The sequence below is a fragment of the Drosophila nasuta genome, chromosome X (assembly GCF_023558535.2).
Source record: "Drosophila nasuta strain 15112-1781.00 chromosome X, ASM2355853v1, whole genome shotgun sequence".
Classification (NCBI taxonomy): Eukaryota; Metazoa; Arthropoda; class Insecta; order Diptera; family Drosophilidae; genus Drosophila; species Drosophila nasuta.
Window position 1 is genome coordinate 15,699,751 of NC_083459.1, and position 18,314 is coordinate 15,718,064.

Here is an 18,314-nt window from a genome sequence, read left to right on the forward strand (position 1 = left end):
AAACGACTGTATAGTACTTGTAAAAATAATAATAAAAATATAAATAGTCATTCTATTGCTTATCTATTTAACATATATGTGATTTATTTTCTTATCGATATACAGCATTTCACAGCTGTTGTTAACAGCGGCCAAGTTATTCGCGATGTTTAACATTTGCAATCGACAATCGATAATGTGTGTCAGCAAGTGAAACGAAGCGCTTGTCGGCACTTATCGATAGTGTGTGTGTGTGCAGCAGCTGCAGCTTACGGTGCAGGCGGTGCAACTAATATAAATAAATAATTTTAATTTTGCACATTTAAGTGGCGCAAGCATAATTGTGATATATACATATATTCATAGTAGTGTGGCAAGTGTCTGAGAAGTCAGTGTGTGTGAGTGTGCAGGTAAGTTTTTACTAGTTTTTCTTCATTACTCCGTCTGTCTATGCCCAACAAAAAAAGCTTCAACTAGTCGGCATAATACACAACCGGAATGCCGCCATGAATACCGAAATTTTAGGGCGCCTGCAAAACGAAAAAAAAAATTGTAGCGATTTTCACGTACATGCATACGCCGTCATGTAAATGTGTGTGCTTGTATTAGTGAGCACACATACAAATGTCTCTGAGCCTTTTTTGCAGCTGCAACAGCGGCTGGCCGCTGTCTGCGACTTGCAAAAAAAAACCTATTACACACGCACAGACACGCATCACGTCTGCTACTCTAGTGTGTGTGCGAGTTTTTACCTAAATGAGTGTGTGTGTGTGTGTGTGTGTGTAAACTGTAGAAATAACTAGTTTTGATGTGCGAATATCTCTTTGGAAATGGCATCCTCCTTCTCCACCTCAGACTCAGGAGATGAACTTGCCGCCGCTGCTCATTTGAATTGTGCTCTCAATTTTGCAGTCGCATCACAGTTGGTTGCCAACCAAGTTAGTCGTCTACCCCACGTCCTCTCTCTCCCACACACATAGTCGTGTGTGCTATCACTCTATCGGTATGCGCTTCCTTTTCTCACTCGTGACAGTGCCACAGCCGGCGCATTTGCCTAGTTTAATGCAGCTTCGTAAACATGTATTGCATACGAAGCTTATATTGTGCAGAAAAGCCGACACGACCCGTTGATGCGACGACTTGACCCGACCCGAAGCCAATGCCGATGCCGAAGTGGAAGTCGAAGTGTCGCTGATTCGGCGCATACCTGTCGCACTCTCACATGCATTTGCACATGTAAAGCAGCAAGCTCACGCATACATTGCGATTTTCTAGACGTCGCAACAGAGCAGCGGCAATTGTAGTGCAGTTTTTCCTTTCGGTTTTTTGTGTCTCTACACGCAGCGCAAGAAAGATATTTTAAATATTTGTTTTTTTCTTCGGAGGCTCTGTTGATTGTATTTTAGCTGATTGGGAAGCTTTCATTTGTGTATCGATAAATATGCACGCTTTTGCTTGATAAACTATCGTTTTCATATGTTTTTGTTTTGTTGTGGTTATTGTTGTTGTTGATGTGGGTCTTGTGATCTTCAGCAGAGTCGTTGCAGTTGTTGACTACACAAAACAAAAAAAAAAAAACAAAACCAAAAAACCAGATCCTCTTAAATGGTGACCATGGAGAACAGCGATGAGATTCTACAAATTCTTGAGCGCTTCACGCGACTCAAGCAGAAGGAGATACCCAAGGAGCTAGAGGATTACTTTCAGTATGTGGCCAAAACCGGAGATACCATATTCAAGTGGTCCAGCCTTAAATATCTATTTCGCGAGAAGTTGCTTAATGTGATCAAACATTTCAATGAGGACTCGCAACGTTTAGAGGGTAGGTGAACTTAACGGTATCTTTGGGTCTTATGCTGATCTACAATTCTATATATAAATTTACAGTAGAAATACCAAATTATCCCAATGTGGATCCATTCAACTATGAGACGATGAAGTCATCACTGCTCGAGCGTCTCGATCTCTTCAATGCTGCCCCATTTACTGTGCAGCGTCTCTGCGAGCTTCTGATTGATCCTCGCAAGCAATATTCGCGCATTGACAAGTTTATGCGTGCGCTGGAGAAGAACATACTGGGTAAGGGAAATGATCAATCAATAGTCTTCCTATACTTCTACTTACTTGTATATTATATACTTAGTGGTTAGTACCATTGATCCGGGACGCAAGCGCACGGAGAGCGAGAATGGTGACTCTCTGGATTCTGTGGGCAATGGCGATCTCTCGCTGGAGGTCAACATTGACATTGAAATGGAGAACGAGAACATTTTCAATAATGTGGATGAACGCAACGGTTGCAGCGGCGACCAGGAACAACAGACTGGCAACAATAGCGGCGCCTTAAAGGCCTCCTGTCCACGTTCCGATGATGCTGTCCTGCAGCCCAAGGCTAAGAAGGCCAAACTTGACTACGATGACGACGAACAGCCGGCTGAGGAGGCGGAGCCGGATGCCGAAGAGGAGACCAACGAGAATAAACCGGAAACGGAACAAGCCGTTGAGGCAGATGCCGATGCGGTTGATGGTGTAGCTGAAGAGGCAGCAGCTGCTGATGCTGCTGCTGTAGATGCTGCCGAGGAAGCAACCGAATGCCAAAAGGTCGTCGACGATACTGATGGCACCGATGCTGTAGCTGAGGCGGCCGAAATCGAAGAACCCGACGAAGAGGAGGACGAACCCAAGGCGAAGAAGACATGCAACGGCGGCGACAATCAGCCCAAGGCAAAGGAGTCGCCAGAGCCAGCTAATGATAAACCAGCAGCTGCCGAAACCGAGACTGTTGTGGCTCCAGCTATAGTTGAGGTCAAGGAAACGACTGCTGCAAAGGAGAAGGAGCCCAGCGATGCTGCATTAGCTGATGCTGCAGTCGAATCACAGCAGCCGAAGACTGTCGTTGAGAAACAGGATGTGGAAAGTGCCGAGAAGTTGGAGAAACCCGCAGAGCAGGATGTGACCAAGAAACCCGATGATGAAGCTGTTCCAGCTGCCACTGACGAAGAAAAGAAGGACAAGACCACAGGCGAGCAGGAGACGGCTGCTGATAAAACAGAAAAAGCAGCTCCGGCGTCGCCAGAGCAAGCTGTTGTCGACAAAAAGGACGAAGCAGCTGCTGAGCCCAAAGCAACAGCTGAGAAGGATGCTGCAGCTACAGTTGCAGCTGCTGAAGATGTTGAGAAAAAGGTGGTTGCTGCCACTGAAGTTGCCAAGACTGAGACCGAGCTGGAGACCAATTCGAAAGCTGATATTAAGGAGACCAATACGGAAAAGACTGAGAAAAAGCCCGATGCTGAGCCGGAGGCCAAGGAAAATCCGGCTGCTGTAACGCCACCAGCTGAAGCTAAGAAGAATGATGATCAGACCAAGACTGTCGATGTTGCTGCTGCTGCTGCCGAAGTCACTGCAACAGCACCAGCAGTAGTCGAAGCCGAAGCTGTGGCACCACCAGCCGCAACTGAAACTCCCATTCCAGCTGAAGCTGCGGCTGTCGCTGCGGCTCCTGCCGAGTTGACGGTCGCCGCTGAAGCTGCTCCAGCTGTGCCCATTGATACCGATGAGCTCGTTACGCCGCAGTTGCCAGCAGCTGCAACTGCAGTCGCTGCTGCCGCTGCCGAAGTTGCAGCCACGCCGCCAACAGTTGCTGCAGCTGTCGCCGCTGGGGATGCGGCAAGTGCGACACCCACACCCACATTGGCACTCAACGATCAACCCATGGAGGACACACCAGCCGAGGAGGAGAATGCACAGGCAGCCGTCGATGAAGTCGTCATGGCCGAAAGCGGAACAGCAACCGGTGCCGGCGATATGGCCACCGATGAGGTTGCCAAAGATGAGCCAGCCGCCATGGAGGTTGACGATACCAGCCAGGAGGTGATGGATCAATAGATCACATTCACAGTCAACACGTTGGACAAGTGAACGCCCAATTCCATGCGACTATTATTGACTACTTTAAAAAAAAAAAAACTAACTACTCCGCATAAATAGCATTACGAGTATAAGATAAAAAGTTTCTCCCCACTGCTCCTACAACCCCAAACTTATCATCATCATCAACAACATAAAGGTAGCAAACCAGAAGGCGACATCATCAAGACATCACCAAGCATCAAATCACGACATTACCATCGCTCATTACCCAATCAACATTACCAACATCCCAAGGATCTTGAAAGTAATATAACATATAAACTCTCCATTAACTAGGATATTACATCTAGGCCATAGCTGATATGATATAATATGATATATAATGACATGATATGACGTATGTCTTATGTATTCCAAAACGCCCGAAATTGTAGACACAATAAAGGCACCTCCGCTGTCTCTTTGTGTATCAGAATCCTGCTCCCGTATAGTCTGTAAGTTTTGTAGGTCAACATACAATCCACACAATCTACAATCCACATTACATTTATTTAACTGTAAGTTATAAGGAGCTTTTATCGGTTCCGTTGGCATTCAAATTTTGATTAATTCTCGATTACGAAGAGGCAACGAATATCAATCATTTTTTTTTTTAATCAAATTTAAAGTATATTTTTCTAATTTCAAATTTCCCGTCTTTTAATAATTTGTATTTGTATCCATGTTTGTAGCTCTTAAATTATATATCATTCTTTGCAAACAATATTGGGCAAATTACGAATAGCTATGAATGTTTCTCAGAATGGAAAAATAAACTATCTATATGAATAAATTACTTGATTTAGTCTTATTCGGGGCTCAGTATCTGCGTGTATTTAAGTTACGCTATTCCGTTTATAAGGTTTATGTCGCGTGAGTTGTGCGAGAGTCCATTTGCTGATAACAATAATTATTTGTGTTTATTAAGTAATAGTCGCATTTTAAATTTCTTACCTTGTTGAACAAGTTCGAACAATTATTCGATTACTCCTTAAAAGGAAATGTATTTCTGTTGTGTGCGTCTGTCCGCTCAGTTTTTATGCAAATTTCTCTATCGGTTCTTAACTTATCTTTGACAAAGTTCGAGGTTTCTCCCGGTTCATTCCATTCATTAGTATTTTTAATAGTGATTGTTGTCAACCACCACGCACTGGGGGGGGAAATTCCACTATTATCGACTATTTTTCAATGGCTACTTAGTCCAATCAAATTAAGCTATCTGTTTGCAGTTCATCTATGAGCACACACACACACACACATAAATATATATATACATATATATAGATTCGATCTATATAATATATATATATATATATACATATATATATTGCGTTACATATATATTTTTCAAATTGGGTTTATATACAAAAACATAACAAAAATAAAAACAATGGACAAAATATGCTTTTGGCAAATTGGCAAGTTGAAAGTTTTCTTTTTGGTAAAATTGTGATAATAAAGCCAATGTGGGTATAGCTGCCACAGCAGTTGTTTTTGGGAAGTTGTTGTTGTTGTTGTTGTGGTGGTGTTGGGACCATATCCAGCCGCCAATGGGGGATCCGCACCGAATCGGGCCAAGGAAGAGGAAGGGAAGGATGTCCCGATGGGGCAGCGACGCAGCGTCGAACGGTTGTTTCGGTCCCGGGGAAACCCAGATGTGCCCTAGTCTGGGCAACTTTAGCCGAGCAGTACCTTGCGCATCATGAAGCCGCTGCTGGCGTTCGCATTGCTGCTCGTCGTGGCGCGTGCCGGACGCTCGGGTTCAATGCATTTGGAGGAGCAGAGGTACTGCAACAACGGCACCCGATACTTGCCACAGAAGTCGACGAACTTGATGTGCTCCACACGATTGTCAAAGAAGACGCCCTTGCAATTGGGATTGACACAACAGTTGGCACTATTCAGGTACTCAACCAATGTGCGCGGCACATCGGCGGGTCCCGGTTGTTGGCCACTGGCGCGAACAATGCGTCCGGCTAGCTCCAATAGCGTCGGTGGCTTCAGGGCCATGTCCTGCACGAAACGCACCACCAATGGATTGTCACGCAAGCTCAGCTGTTTTATATTTGAGGGGTGTATGGAAAATTCAGCAATGGGTAAGGGAAGAATTCAGTAGCAGTTGAGCAACTACAAACCTCGGTTAGGTTCTTCAGGGCCACAATGTCCTTGGGCAAGTGCTTCAGTCTATTCTTATGCAGCAGCAGCGACTTCAAGTTCTTCAGGCGTGCAATGCTCGTCGGCAGATGCTCGATCAGATTGTCGCAGAGCACCAACGCTTGCAGCTGACTCAACGATCCAACCGTCTCGGGAACCTCATTGATCAGGTTGCCGCCCAACGAAAGTACGTGCAGACTGAAATGATGGAAAGAGATGGAAGTATCGGAAAGTGAGTAATAAATAATGAATAAGTGACGTTAAAGAAATCGATTTGATAGGTCTGCAATCGGTGGAGCTGATTAGGATTGATTGCGAGGGTTTATTTGGGTATTATGTTGTCTTTGGTAAAGCTGCTTCCAAATGTTGTTCAGCTAGTTCAATTGATATACGTTTATAAAATGGTTGTCTTATATAAAATTTCAATATGTTTTTTATGGTAAATCTGATGAACGAGTCGAGTTCCATGCTCTATTTAAAATTAACGAATATCTTATTTAATATATTCTTAATATCTTTTCTCGGGTACCTTTATAAAGCTGTTTTTGGTAGGGCTTAAGAGGTCCTCTAAAGAGTTTCCCTTTTATGATTATTTATAAAAAGGCTATTAGGCAGTTTTGGTATGGCTCGAGAGGTCATATAAAGAGTGTTTCTGTTTATTTAGAATTGATCCTTCCTTTGAAGCTAATATTAACTTAAATAAGTAAGAAGTTGTTTTGTTGGTAGAGCTTGGAAGGCGCTCTAAAGAGTTGTCCTGGATATTGCTGTACAATTTGAAATTCCACAAATCAAATCTCATCGTGAATTATAATAAACAAAGGAATGGACAAATTATGAAGAATACGGTGGCAAAGTGTTGTTGGACGGATTTAGGGTTGTCTTGGTGGTAGGGTTTGGAAGGCTCTCTAAAGACTTTGCTTTTATTTTTGGTTGCTGCGTATTTTGTGTACATTGTATAAGGTAGTCAGTTAGTTTAATTGCTGGCCCAGTTCCATTTATGTGAGTCACGCGCTGTTATGATAGAGTTGTCGAGAAGACGTTTCTTTGTTGGAATCTAATCGGTAAAATGCTTTGTTGTTTTTTTGTCGGTTCGATTGGCTTGTTGTAGGGTCGTGTTAGTTAGTTGTTTTAATCGCTAGTCAAGTTGCAATTAGATGAGGTGATGTGGGGGTGAGGTGCGGTTTAATGGGACCCCTTTGTGGCATGGTTGGCAACAAACCGAGTGTGATAAATGAAAATGTGGGTGTTGCTGAAGGCGGTGGGAAATGAAGAGATAGTCGAGTGCCTTAGCTTCCTTCGATAACCCCTGTGATAAAGACCTTTTTGTTTTCTGTTTTTTTTCCTATCTGTTCGCTAGTCTATATAAGTATATATATATTTGTTATTTTGTTATTGGGAGGGAGCTTTTAGGGCGTCGGGCGGTTGGGGACTAGGTTTTTACCAGACTGTAATCTCTTGACTTTGGTCGCGAAGTTCGGGTACTTTTGATAAGTAATTCTATATAGGCTCTTTTGTTTATTTATTATTGTGTTATTTTGCGCTAATTGTGTTATTATAAATATGCCCCACGCTCACTAACACATCGCCGTAAATGGCAGACATGCGTCTCCAATACAAATATGCCAATACGGCGATACCTTTATGATCGGACCGAAATCGCTTCGGTCAAGTACATGTTTTCGATACGTATTTTTATTTTATTTTTTACAATGCCCGCCCAGAGGCACTCGAAAGTGGCGCGTTATCAGTTCCATCGGAGGACTGAGTGTATAAAATGTAGCTGTGTTTCTGCCCTCCCTCTCTCTCTCTCGCTTGCGCTGTCTCTCTCTCGGATCTTGGCTACCCTTCGCTCTCTGTCGTCTGATACGCTTGACAACAACAGTGGATTGTGAGGCATGGAATTGGGAGGTGGAGAAGAAAGTATTGGCGCCTAACGATACTTTGCGCCTACCGATGCACTTTGAAGTGGGCCAAGCGGAAGTCACACACTGATTTTTAAGCTCAATTTCCGTTTAAGCAGATCGTTGCAGATCAGTCAAGACATATAGTAGAAATTACTGGGAAGACAAACCAACAGAGATAAGATGATAAAGCAAATGGGTTCTATGAAAAACACAAGTTTGTGAATGAAAAAGTTCAAAAGAAAATAGGAAGTTATTGATCAATAAAAGATGATTAATGGAGTGATCTTCAGAGCGTTCTTCAGGGTAAAAGAAATTCAAATTAATCAGCGATTATTGAAGGTGAGACAGATGCTAAGATGCTTAGCTAAATTTGGAAAGAAGTGAAAATGAAATGGAATAGCAGAGCAATGATCGTTAAAGATCGAAGTCATTGTTAGACATTGTTTGGTGTTGCTAAGAGAGATCATCACTGGCTATATAACACATTTAATTTCATCACTTTAATTAACGCTGTTGTATGTATGCCATAAGCAGACAGAAAGAGATGGAGACGCGCATTGAAGAGAAAGTGGGATGGCTAGACTGATCATAAGAGAGCGAAAGAGAAGCACAGAGAGAGGCCACAGATAAGCTTCAGACAGACAAAACAGATGGCGATAAAGACTGCGAGAGATGAGAGAGAGAAAGAGAAAGAACTGTCAATCACTATAAGATCAGCAAATAGACGCTTTCTCGCGCCAAACAGAGACAGCGACAGCGATCAAAAGAATTCCAATGAAATAAAAATAAAATAATCCTTATTCGCTCATTACCTTTGCATCTTCCAAATGTCCTTGGAGATGCTGGAGATCTTGTTGCCGCCCAAATACAAATACTTGATCTGTCGCAGTTCGGTGACCTGTTCCGGAAAATGCGTCAATTGATTGCCACTCAAATTGAGCTCCTTCAGCGTCGAGGTGCCATGGCTGCTGCCGCTCAATTTGCTCAACAGCGATTTGGGCAACGAGGCATTCGTCAACAGATTGTTCTTCACAATCAGCGTGACCAGAGGCAGCTGGCAAATGGCATCGGGTAGCTGGGTAATGGCATTTGAGCTCAGATCGAGTATCTTGATGTTGACAAACTGTTGCAGCATACGCGGCAAACCGACCAAACGATTGTGATTCAACAGCAGCGTCTCGATGTCGCCGCTCGATTTGGCCAGTGCCTTGTGCGGCGAACTCAAATGATCCTCGAGTGTCACCAGATCCAAGTTCATGCGTCCGAAATCGATTGTTTTCTGCTCTCGCGAATCCGTGTCCGAGCTGTCCGACGTATAGAGCTCCATCTCCACTGCGACAACACAAACTGCTCCAAACCTTTTGCTCTCGGTATATATAATTTCTTATTGCTCACAATACACACACACAATTGATATGTGTAATTGCGCTTGTTTGTATATGAATTTAGTTTTGTAGTTGTAATTGTAATTGTGGTTGTTATTCAAGCGTTTTGTCTAGAAGCTGTTTATGGCTGTCACCGTCGCATTGCTCGCTTGTTTGCTTTGTTTACCAAGCCGATCTACGGCGCAAAATCAAAATCAAAATCCAAACCGAATCAAACAAACAGCAACAACGAGAACAACACACACAGAAAATAACACGCGACTGCGTCGACAACGAGTATCAAATATGAATAAAAAAAATATCAACGAAAACGAACAACAACAGAAAAAAATAGCAACAAAATAATAAAGCAAGCAAGTTTGTAGTATTTCAACTCGTACGCGGCGTGTTTTTTTTATTTCTTTTTTTCTTTTTTGGCTACAGACAGCACCACAGCACCACCGCAGCACCAACCGATGACTGAACTGGCGCGTTGAATTGCAGACTGCCGCTGCTCAGCTGTTTCACATTGAAGCGATGCCGACGGCGACGACGACGACGACAACGACGCTAATGTTGATTGTCGATTGTGGTTGTTCGTTCTTCGTTTTCTGCGTTGCGCACGAGGCCCAACGGGCGTATGCGTAATATATTATACTCGGCCTAAGCACGGGCTGAAGCACGGACAACGCTTTGCTTTCGTTTCATTCGGCTTCGTTTCGTTTCGTTTCGATTCGATTCGTGTCGTTTCAATTCGTTTAAGCACGCGCGACCAAAGGTGGACATTGCCGGACGAGGGTCGATCGAACAGTTTGCAGTCTGCAACAAAATCATCTGTTGTCCTTGAGCTTGTCTTTAAATCATAGAGATGCGAAACGAAAAAGTTAAGTTAAATTTCAAGTTGAGTAAAAATACATTTCAAGCCAATTAATCTATCAAATCGTTTGTATGTAAATTGAAGAAAATTAAATGTGTGTTTTACGTATTACTTGTTAATTATAATAATATAATAGTAATATAATAATAATATGATGAAGTTATCTACAAATTAGTTCAGTGTGAAGACAATAGTTGAACCAAGTAAAATAAGTCTGATAAATTAATAACTTATTTTCAACAATAATGACATTTTTATTTAGTTTATTCAATTTCATCTCATGCAAATAAATAAAACAAATGTTGAACAAAAATGATTGTTTAACTCTAAGCTAAAGCTGATGAATTTCTATATGCAACATATTTATGTTTGTAAAGCTTAATGGGATAAATAATTTAATATCAATACTTTAATTTATGCCAAGACTAAACAAACAAAACAAAACTTTTTATGAAATACGAATACTTTTTTTAGGGTTCCCCTTTTATCTATTTATTTTTTTTTTCAATTATATTTCTTCACAGAGATACAATTTCATTTCACCGATAAAATCAATTATTTGTGGCGACTTTTAATTTAACATTTTACCTTTTACTTCGTTTTTTTGTGTGAGCTTTTAACTGAATTTTCAAGTGCTTGACTGACGAAAGCAGGATAATGATTCACGGTCTCGCTCTTTTTCAAGTGTGTGAAAAAATAAAATGATGTCACATAATATAGTAAATCATGGACTTGAAATCAATGTTTGCATTTATGATGCTTAATTCATAATTCAATTGAAGTAATTTGTTTGATTTAGCAAATAAATATAAGATTAGTATTATATTGTACAATAATAATAACTGTTACGCCAATCAAATCAAATTCAATTCAATTTATATTTTTATTATTTAAAGATTTTTTAATTACTTGAGATAGCGAACGCAATTTGATGCATTCCATCGTTCAATCGTTCGACTCGCGATCATCAATTGATTTGAATTGCTTTCATATATTTAACGGGAACTTCTGTGCCAACTTTCCTTCCTTTGCTCGCTTCGCATTGAGGTCTTTGGCTCTTGAGCTCTTGGGCTCTTGGACTCCCGTACTTGATCATTTATGATCCCACAAAACAAACTTATCAATTATTTGCCCGCCCAGAAACTGTCGAAAAGTTATCAAACGACCCACTTGACTCAAGTAATTATTAATTGCTCAGAGCAAACACATACGCATTTATATGAATTTATTATATTATTATTATTAGAGTCCGATGCTCTTGTTGTTCTTGTTGCTGTTGTTGTTGTGGCCCGTTCTTCTTGTTTTTGTTGCCCTCACTTTGTGTACTTAAGTGCGTCTAATCAAAGGAGACGAACGAACCCCCTCCGCTGCTCTAGTTGGCCCCGACCTGTCGCTCTTCGTCTTCTGCTTCTGCTTCTGAGTCCCCGCCCTCGCCCCCTGCTCGCTGGTTGACTTGCTCGATGGACAGCTGCTGCTCCTCCACACATCTGGGGTGCAAAATATTGTTTATTATCGCGTCATTGGACCTTTCGAGTACCCCGCACTCATTAAAATGCAAAGTGGTTATGCACGACTAAAAACATGGCTTGCGACATTTTGAGGAAGTGCAGACACAATTTTAATGTCCCGAATTTAGAAAAGATACCATTGATAATTACAAAATACTTTTTAATGCAGAATTAAATAATTTCTTTTCGTATTATGCGAACTCATAACTTATCCCATTTTATGTCAGTGTTAAGAGTTTTGTATTTCAATTGTTAATATATAGTATTTCTTTAATTAAATTTCAGTATTTTCAGCTATATATAACATATATACACATCATTTTAGGTTTTCTTTTTAAGGTTTAAGGTTTCAGTTTTCAATATATAGTATTTTTAATTTAATGCAAGTTTATTATATATTCAGTGTATATTCGATATGCATTAAAAATTATCCATTTAAAGTAGTACGAAAATACTACAACTATTTTATTACATATTTCAATTAGTGTCTTTAAATCAGTATAAGAAAAATATTCAGAAAATATCAAAACAATTTTATTTCAAATTTGGCAATTGCTAAATTGTTTCTTTTTTGTTTAGTAGTATTATATTTCCATATTACTAGGAACTATGTTTATATAGAGGCTTTTTAGTGTGAAAGCAATAAGAATAAGTTTAAAGTAAAGTATTTCTAATTGGACAATTATTAAATACATTTCCTTAGTGGAATTATGTGAATACATTTTTTTCAAATACATAATTATTATTGTTTATAAAACAATTTTCATTTCGGTGATTCTAGGTTGTTACACATTGCTTAAACAATTTCTGTTAGTTTTCTTTGGTTCTCCTGCACTTAACTTTTCACATTTTACTTCCCTTGCCTTCACTACGTCTCTATCTCTGTCTCATACTCAGAGCCCTTATCAAATTATTTTGATAGTTTTATCAGCTTTTAGGTCCTCAGTCTTTCGGCTTGTGGGCAATAAAAATGATAACTAAAAGTCTACCATTTAAATGAAAACATAGATAAACTCTGTTGTTTTTTTTTTTGAAAGAGTCGTAAAATACTTTCGGGAAACAAACGCAAAGACTTAATGAAATTACAGGACAAACCGTATATCGATAAATGCTAAATCGATGTAAAGTGAAGAGTGACTATTTATCGATCAGAGCTGAGAGTTGTTGGCAGTCTTGTGATTGTTTTTTATTGTTGTTTGTGTTTTCTGTGCGGTTGTCTCTGTCGGCGACGTTGCGCTGATAAGCGTCGACAAGCCAAAAATACATAAATAGCAAAATACGAGCGACGCGATCAACGCGATCAGTTCGCAATTTTCACACACAAACACACGCATCGAAAATAATACGACAAATATGAAATATATGTATTTAGACATTTTGTACTTACTATTATCACATCAAATTGGTGCAATTTATGAGCAGCTGGCATTCCAAGTACCAATAACATCAGCAACACCAGGCAGCAGCAGCAACAGCAGTAGGCAACAGTGGCGGCCGTTTGTCTCTGCCCACTGGCCACAGAGAGGCGCTTAATTGCTGCGTGCGATTAAAAACGCTAGCGAAACGCGCGATCGTTTTTTGCGCACGTTGCTAATTATTTGCTATGTATATGTGTGTGTGTGTGTTGGTGTGTGTGTTTGGCTGTGTGTTTGCTTGCTCGCTTACTTGTGCTTGCTTACTTGAGCGGTGACTGTGTGTGGTCCTTATCACACCTAACTTAATGTGCTATAAAATACAAAAACAACAGCAACAAAAAAACAAAATATTCCATATATAAATATATTGATGTGCATACGTAAAGTAGCAAAAATATCAACAACAACAACAACTACAGCGAAAATAATAACAATAATAATACGAGTGCTGTGCCAAAGATTAAAACAATAAATAGGCGACAGTACAATTTAATCAATGTCTTGTGAAATTGCTGCCAATGCAGTTAAAAAAACACACACACACACACAAATAAGACTCCAAAACGACATCACAAAGGGTCCAGACCCGATCGAATATAGTAGTAAATAAACTGATTAGTAATTTCCCTATACTGACTGATTTTGTGACCCTGGCTCCTCCATCTAATCTATTTGGCAAATCAATTATCAATTATCTGTCGCGTCGTTGCTCATTGACTGCTGTTGCAGCATGTCGCGACACAAGTTATGAGCTAAAAGTTATAACTTATGTAGTAGCTTCCCTTTTGTCCCTTAATCCAAAACACATTTTGGTAATTACGACTTGTCACAATGATGAGCGCAAATCGTTTCGAACACAATTTGCAGGTGAAATTTCAGTTCGTTTTATCAAAAGTTATTCACAACACTCTAATCAACATTTGACACTTAACATTTGTAATTTAAATACCAACAGTAAGTTGCTATATATTGTATTATTCGCTTCCTAAAAGTATGCTACATAAATCGTTTGAGTTTTGTTTTATTTTAATCCATTTATGAAAATATAAAATACTTCTTAGCAGTCTTTGTGCCACAATATTCAAGCTTGAGGTTCATATCAATACGATTTGACGATTAATAACATCGCCTATCCTTGGGCCACATAAAGAGAAGTGGGAGGGTAGGATAATATGTTACTACAAGTAATATATCCTAAAATATACACTGACAGCAAGACCCAAATAAATATAACATAAATTAATTTTATTTAATTTCGCGTTTTAATTTAATTTATTTTGGAGTCTTTCAAATAAATTATATTGATATATTGAATATATCATGAGGTATGTCTAAGCTCTAATCAGAAAACTTTTGGGCCTGAAGAGTTAATTTGAAGTCCTAAAGTTTGACGCAGAAAATAAATCAGCAGTATGTATAAATAGAACAAATGACTTGTTTACTGGCGAGCGTTATCATTCGTTCGCTATTTTCAAATTTTTATCGGCTGCTTTTCAATTTCAAGTTCGTTCGATATTTTTAAACTTTAACGGATTTCCTTTTCTGTCGGTTACGTTTGAATTTCAAATTTGAAATTGGTGCGTGGATTTCACTACGAAACTTCAATTTTTGTAGCATACTTTGAGGGTGTGTCATTACAGGCGATAGATGGCGCTACTAAATATGCTTACTGCATTTCTGCTTGCTGCTGATTTATGTTCGCCTAGTATTTTAAATGCTGAAATTGTAATTTTTAGCCTTCGTTGCGCTTTTAAAGCACCAGCGAACGGGGGAAAACTGCCAAGGCAACTAATGAAATACCAGATTATTGAGTGGCGCCTCTGTCGTTTGAGCTCGTAATGACGATTGAAATTTGAGCAGCCCTAAAGTATGACACAAAAAGATAAAATACTTTTGCAGGAGCTTTTAGCGCGTCAATTTGAAATTTAAAAGCAACAGATATAAAAGATGCTTCAGAGGATATTAAGTTTTACAAATAAGAAATGAAGCTGAGCAATCAAGTGACGTTCTGTATATCTACTTGCTTCCCATTTATGTATGCTTGATATTTCATTAGCTCTCTTAGCACTTTTGGTCATTGCTGCTGCTATTTTAATACAGTAAGTGAACTCTTGTAATGTAACAGGTGGCTTCGCATTGTTCTACTACTTAAGACACACTCATAAGTCTGAGTGTTAATAATATTATAAGCTGGCAACAACACTAGATTTAGAAAAGCTTTCGGTCAGCGCAATAAGCTTTAGCAGAGCTTAAAAGCGAGCGAAGTAACAGGTTGTAAAGGCACGTACTGTGTGCCAAAGTTGTCCCAAAGTCAAGAGGCAGGAAATGATAATCCCGTTATTTTGGCACTACGTTGGAGGGGAACAGCGACCTGCCCCACTACAAGTGCCGGAGGGGAACTGAAGAAATACCGACTATAAATGATGAGTGATTTAGATAGGGGTTAAGAGTGTGACTTTGATATTAGAAGTAGGAGATGAGTGCTTTACACGTATGTGAAATGAGATAGCTGATGTTGAATGTTGAGTGTTGAATGTTGAATAAGTGATGGGAGTATTTTAGGAGTATTTTGCAATCGCAGATATGGTCGGAGTCTCAAATGACAGCAACATTTTGCGGCCTAAACGTGATAAGCTGATAAGCTTGTCGAGCTACTCGAGTGTCTGGCACCCCATGGCGGTCATTTTGGGGTCGCTGAATGATTCGAAAAAACCCACTCGGTTTGCATTGCAAGTAACATTTCTGGTTTTTTGCATTTATTGTCACAGCTTAAAGACAAGACCAAAAAAAAAAAATAACGAATTCTATATATAAGATACATATGTAGGAAGATAGGAATACTTTGGACTCTTAGCGTGGCGTCAAATTGTGCTTGCCACCATCGATGGGGAAGAGGGCGCCGGTGGTGAAGCTAGCCTTGGAGCTGGCCAAGAAGGCAACAGCCTCGGCCACCTCAAAAACATCGCCGACGCGTCCCAAAGGATGCGAGTTGATCGCACGCTCCAACAGAGATTTGTAGGCCTCATCCTTGATGCCAATGCGACTGTGAATGTTGGTGACCACAAAGCCAGGATTCACCGAATTCACACGCACACCCTTGGGTGCCAATTCCAAGGCAACAATCTTGGTGAACTGATCGAGCGCCGCCTTCGAGACGCCATAGCTGAGGGCGCCGGCAAATGGCCGAATGCCCGCACAACTGCTAACATTCACCACAGCACCCTTAGTCTTGATCAGATGAGGAAGCACCGCTTTGGTGAGCAGAAGGACACCGCGCAGATTTGTGTTGAGCACCGCATCGAATTCCTCAATGTCAAGCGTCTCCAATGGGCCGCTGCCCAAGATGCCGGCATTGTTGACGAGCACATCGATGCGTCCGTATTTCTTCAGCGTCTGCTGGACAATAGCCTCGGCGTCCTTGGTCACATCGGCAATCACGTTCAGTGTCTTGACACCCTTGTACTTCTGCTGCAGCGATGCCTCGGTGGCCACCAAATTGTCGGCATTACGTCCGACCAGCGCCAACTGGGCGCCCTCGCGGGCCAACACCTCGGCAATGGCAGCTCCAATGCCGCTGCTGGCGCCTGTCACAATCACCACCTTGTCGTTGAGGCTCATCTTCTTGACTGTAGCTGCCCTGCTGTGCACGCCATGCATTTATGTTCGTTCGCTCCCAGCTGTCCATCTCACTCGCTCTCCCTTGCCCTCGCCTCCTCTCTCTTTCGCTCTTTGTGTCTTGCTCTTGCTTGTTGGGTTGATAAGATTAGAGCGCCTGTAACTCAAGTGACGGCGACTCGACGTTGTGACGCAAGTCACAGCATGCTGTGTGAGTTTTTGATGTGTGTGTTTCTGAGCTGTGTGTGCGAGTGTGTGTGTGTGCGAGTGTAGGTGTGAATGTAGAGTTGTGTGCGTCTTGTACTGCGTGACACGATGACTTTGGTTGACCTAGCACAACTGAAGCAATTAACAAGAAAGCAGCATTAACTATTTTCATACCCGGCAGATGCTGGTTAAGATGGTCGCATGGGTTGGTTAATATCTTTATGTAGTCTAAGTAATAGTAATCTAAAGGGTAAACTCAAAAATTAATCACAAACTTATTATTGATGCTTTTTTTATGAGTACTGGAAATATATTTTTTAACAAATTTGGGTTCTCTCTATTCCATTTATTTAATAATTGAACAAATTTCCATCCAAGGTGTTTTATCTTCTTAACGTCCATATGAAGTGAAAAGAAAATTAAACTAAGGGATAAACTCAAAACGTAACTTCAAACTTGTTTTTGATACATATTTGTGGATTACTAGAAATTCATTTTTTTTTAGAAATGTTTACTCTTTAATTTAATTTTTTAATCATTGAATTTCCAACAAGTTTGTATTCAATCCGAATATCATCTTTAATAGTCAAAAGCGTTCGTTGTCATCCAATTGAAGTGAAAAGAATATTCAACTAAAGGTTAAACTTTAACCTTTGAATCACGATTATTTTGATTGTTATTTATGAGAACTGTAAATTTATAAATTTAACCCCTATGAGGTTAGAGTTGGTTCCTATTTACTACGTTATCTTATTTTAGAAAAATAATTAGATTTAAGATTAATGTAAATTTATATTTATTTATTTTTATAAGAAATTAACTTTTTAATTTGAATTTATTTTTTTCTAATTATTAAAATAAAGAAGATTGCATCATTGTTGAATTATCATAATATATTAATTGTTTCCTCTTCATTTAAAAAAATAATTATGGTTGAGATTAATGTAAATACTAATTAACTTATTTTGATTAAAAGCTATATCATTTTTTGATAAACTTATGTTTTTTTTTTTAATTCCTTTTCATGTTTTCCTTATTTTTCTAATTATTAAAATAAATGAGGTTTACAGCTAAATTTAATGTACATTTTTATTAATTTATTTGTATTCAAAACTATATGTATATCATTTTTTTTTTACTAAATTTATGATTTTTGCTAATACAATACGATTCTTTATTTTTCGAAATATGAAAATAAACAAGATTGCAACTATTTACAACTATCTGTTGAATTTGAAATAAAGTCGTTGTTGAATTTGTGGAACACGCTGTCATCTCTAGAGAGCGGTGTCTGTTAACCTGTTGCGGTTGGGCTTTAGATTTACAAATTGTGATTCAGTTACAGCATGTCATGTTCGATTGGACGGCAGGTCTCGTCATGG

At 39.8% G+C, this 18,314-nt stretch overlaps 3 protein-coding genes across 5 annotated transcripts; 1 reads left to right on the forward strand and 2 right to left on the reverse strand.

The window, feature by feature from the left end:
- The first annotated feature begins 219 nt into the window (after positions 1-219).
- On the forward strand, positions 220-3,974 carry LOC132795030 (serine/threonine-protein phosphatase 4 regulatory subunit 2). 3 transcript variants are annotated; one of them, XM_060805438.1, is made up of 4 exons: positions 220-389; positions 1,513-1,801; positions 1,870-2,058; positions 2,123-3,974. In XM_060805438.1, exons 2-4 carry the CDS (start codon positions 1,585-1,587, stop codon positions 3,862-3,864), a joined length of 2,148 nt encoding a protein of 715 aa, XP_060661421.1. In that variant the 5' UTR covers positions 220-389; positions 1,513-1,584; the 3' UTR covers positions 3,865-3,974. The 3 variants fall into 3 exon arrangements, with proteins under 3 accessions (XP_060661421.1, XP_060661419.1, XP_060661420.1); XM_060805436.1 differs by having other exon boundaries at positions 221-389; positions 1,867-2,058; XM_060805437.1 differs by having other exon boundaries at positions 221-389; positions 1,516-1,801; positions 1,867-2,058.
- A 1,255-nt stretch (positions 3,975-5,229) lies between these two features.
- LOC132795034 (leucine-rich repeat-containing protein 58) lies at positions 5,230-9,804 on the reverse strand. Its single transcript, XM_060805441.1, has 3 exons — positions 8,759-9,804; positions 6,024-6,240; positions 5,230-5,943 (listed from the first exon to the last, which is right to left on the reverse strand). Exons 1-3 carry the CDS (start codon positions 9,271-9,273, stop codon positions 5,566-5,568), a joined length of 1,110 nt encoding a protein of 369 aa, XP_060661424.1. The 5' UTR covers positions 9,274-9,804; the 3' UTR covers positions 5,230-5,565.
- Positions 9,805-15,831: 6,027 nt separating this feature from the next.
- On the reverse strand, positions 15,832-16,751 carry LOC132796802 (3-oxoacyl-[acyl-carrier-protein] reductase FabG). Its single transcript, XM_060808101.1, has one exon. It carries the CDS (start codon positions 16,726-16,728, stop codon positions 15,961-15,963), a length of 768 nt encoding a protein of 255 aa, XP_060664084.1. The 5' UTR covers positions 16,729-16,751; the 3' UTR covers positions 15,832-15,960.
- Positions 16,752-18,314: the final 1,563 nt, after the last annotated feature.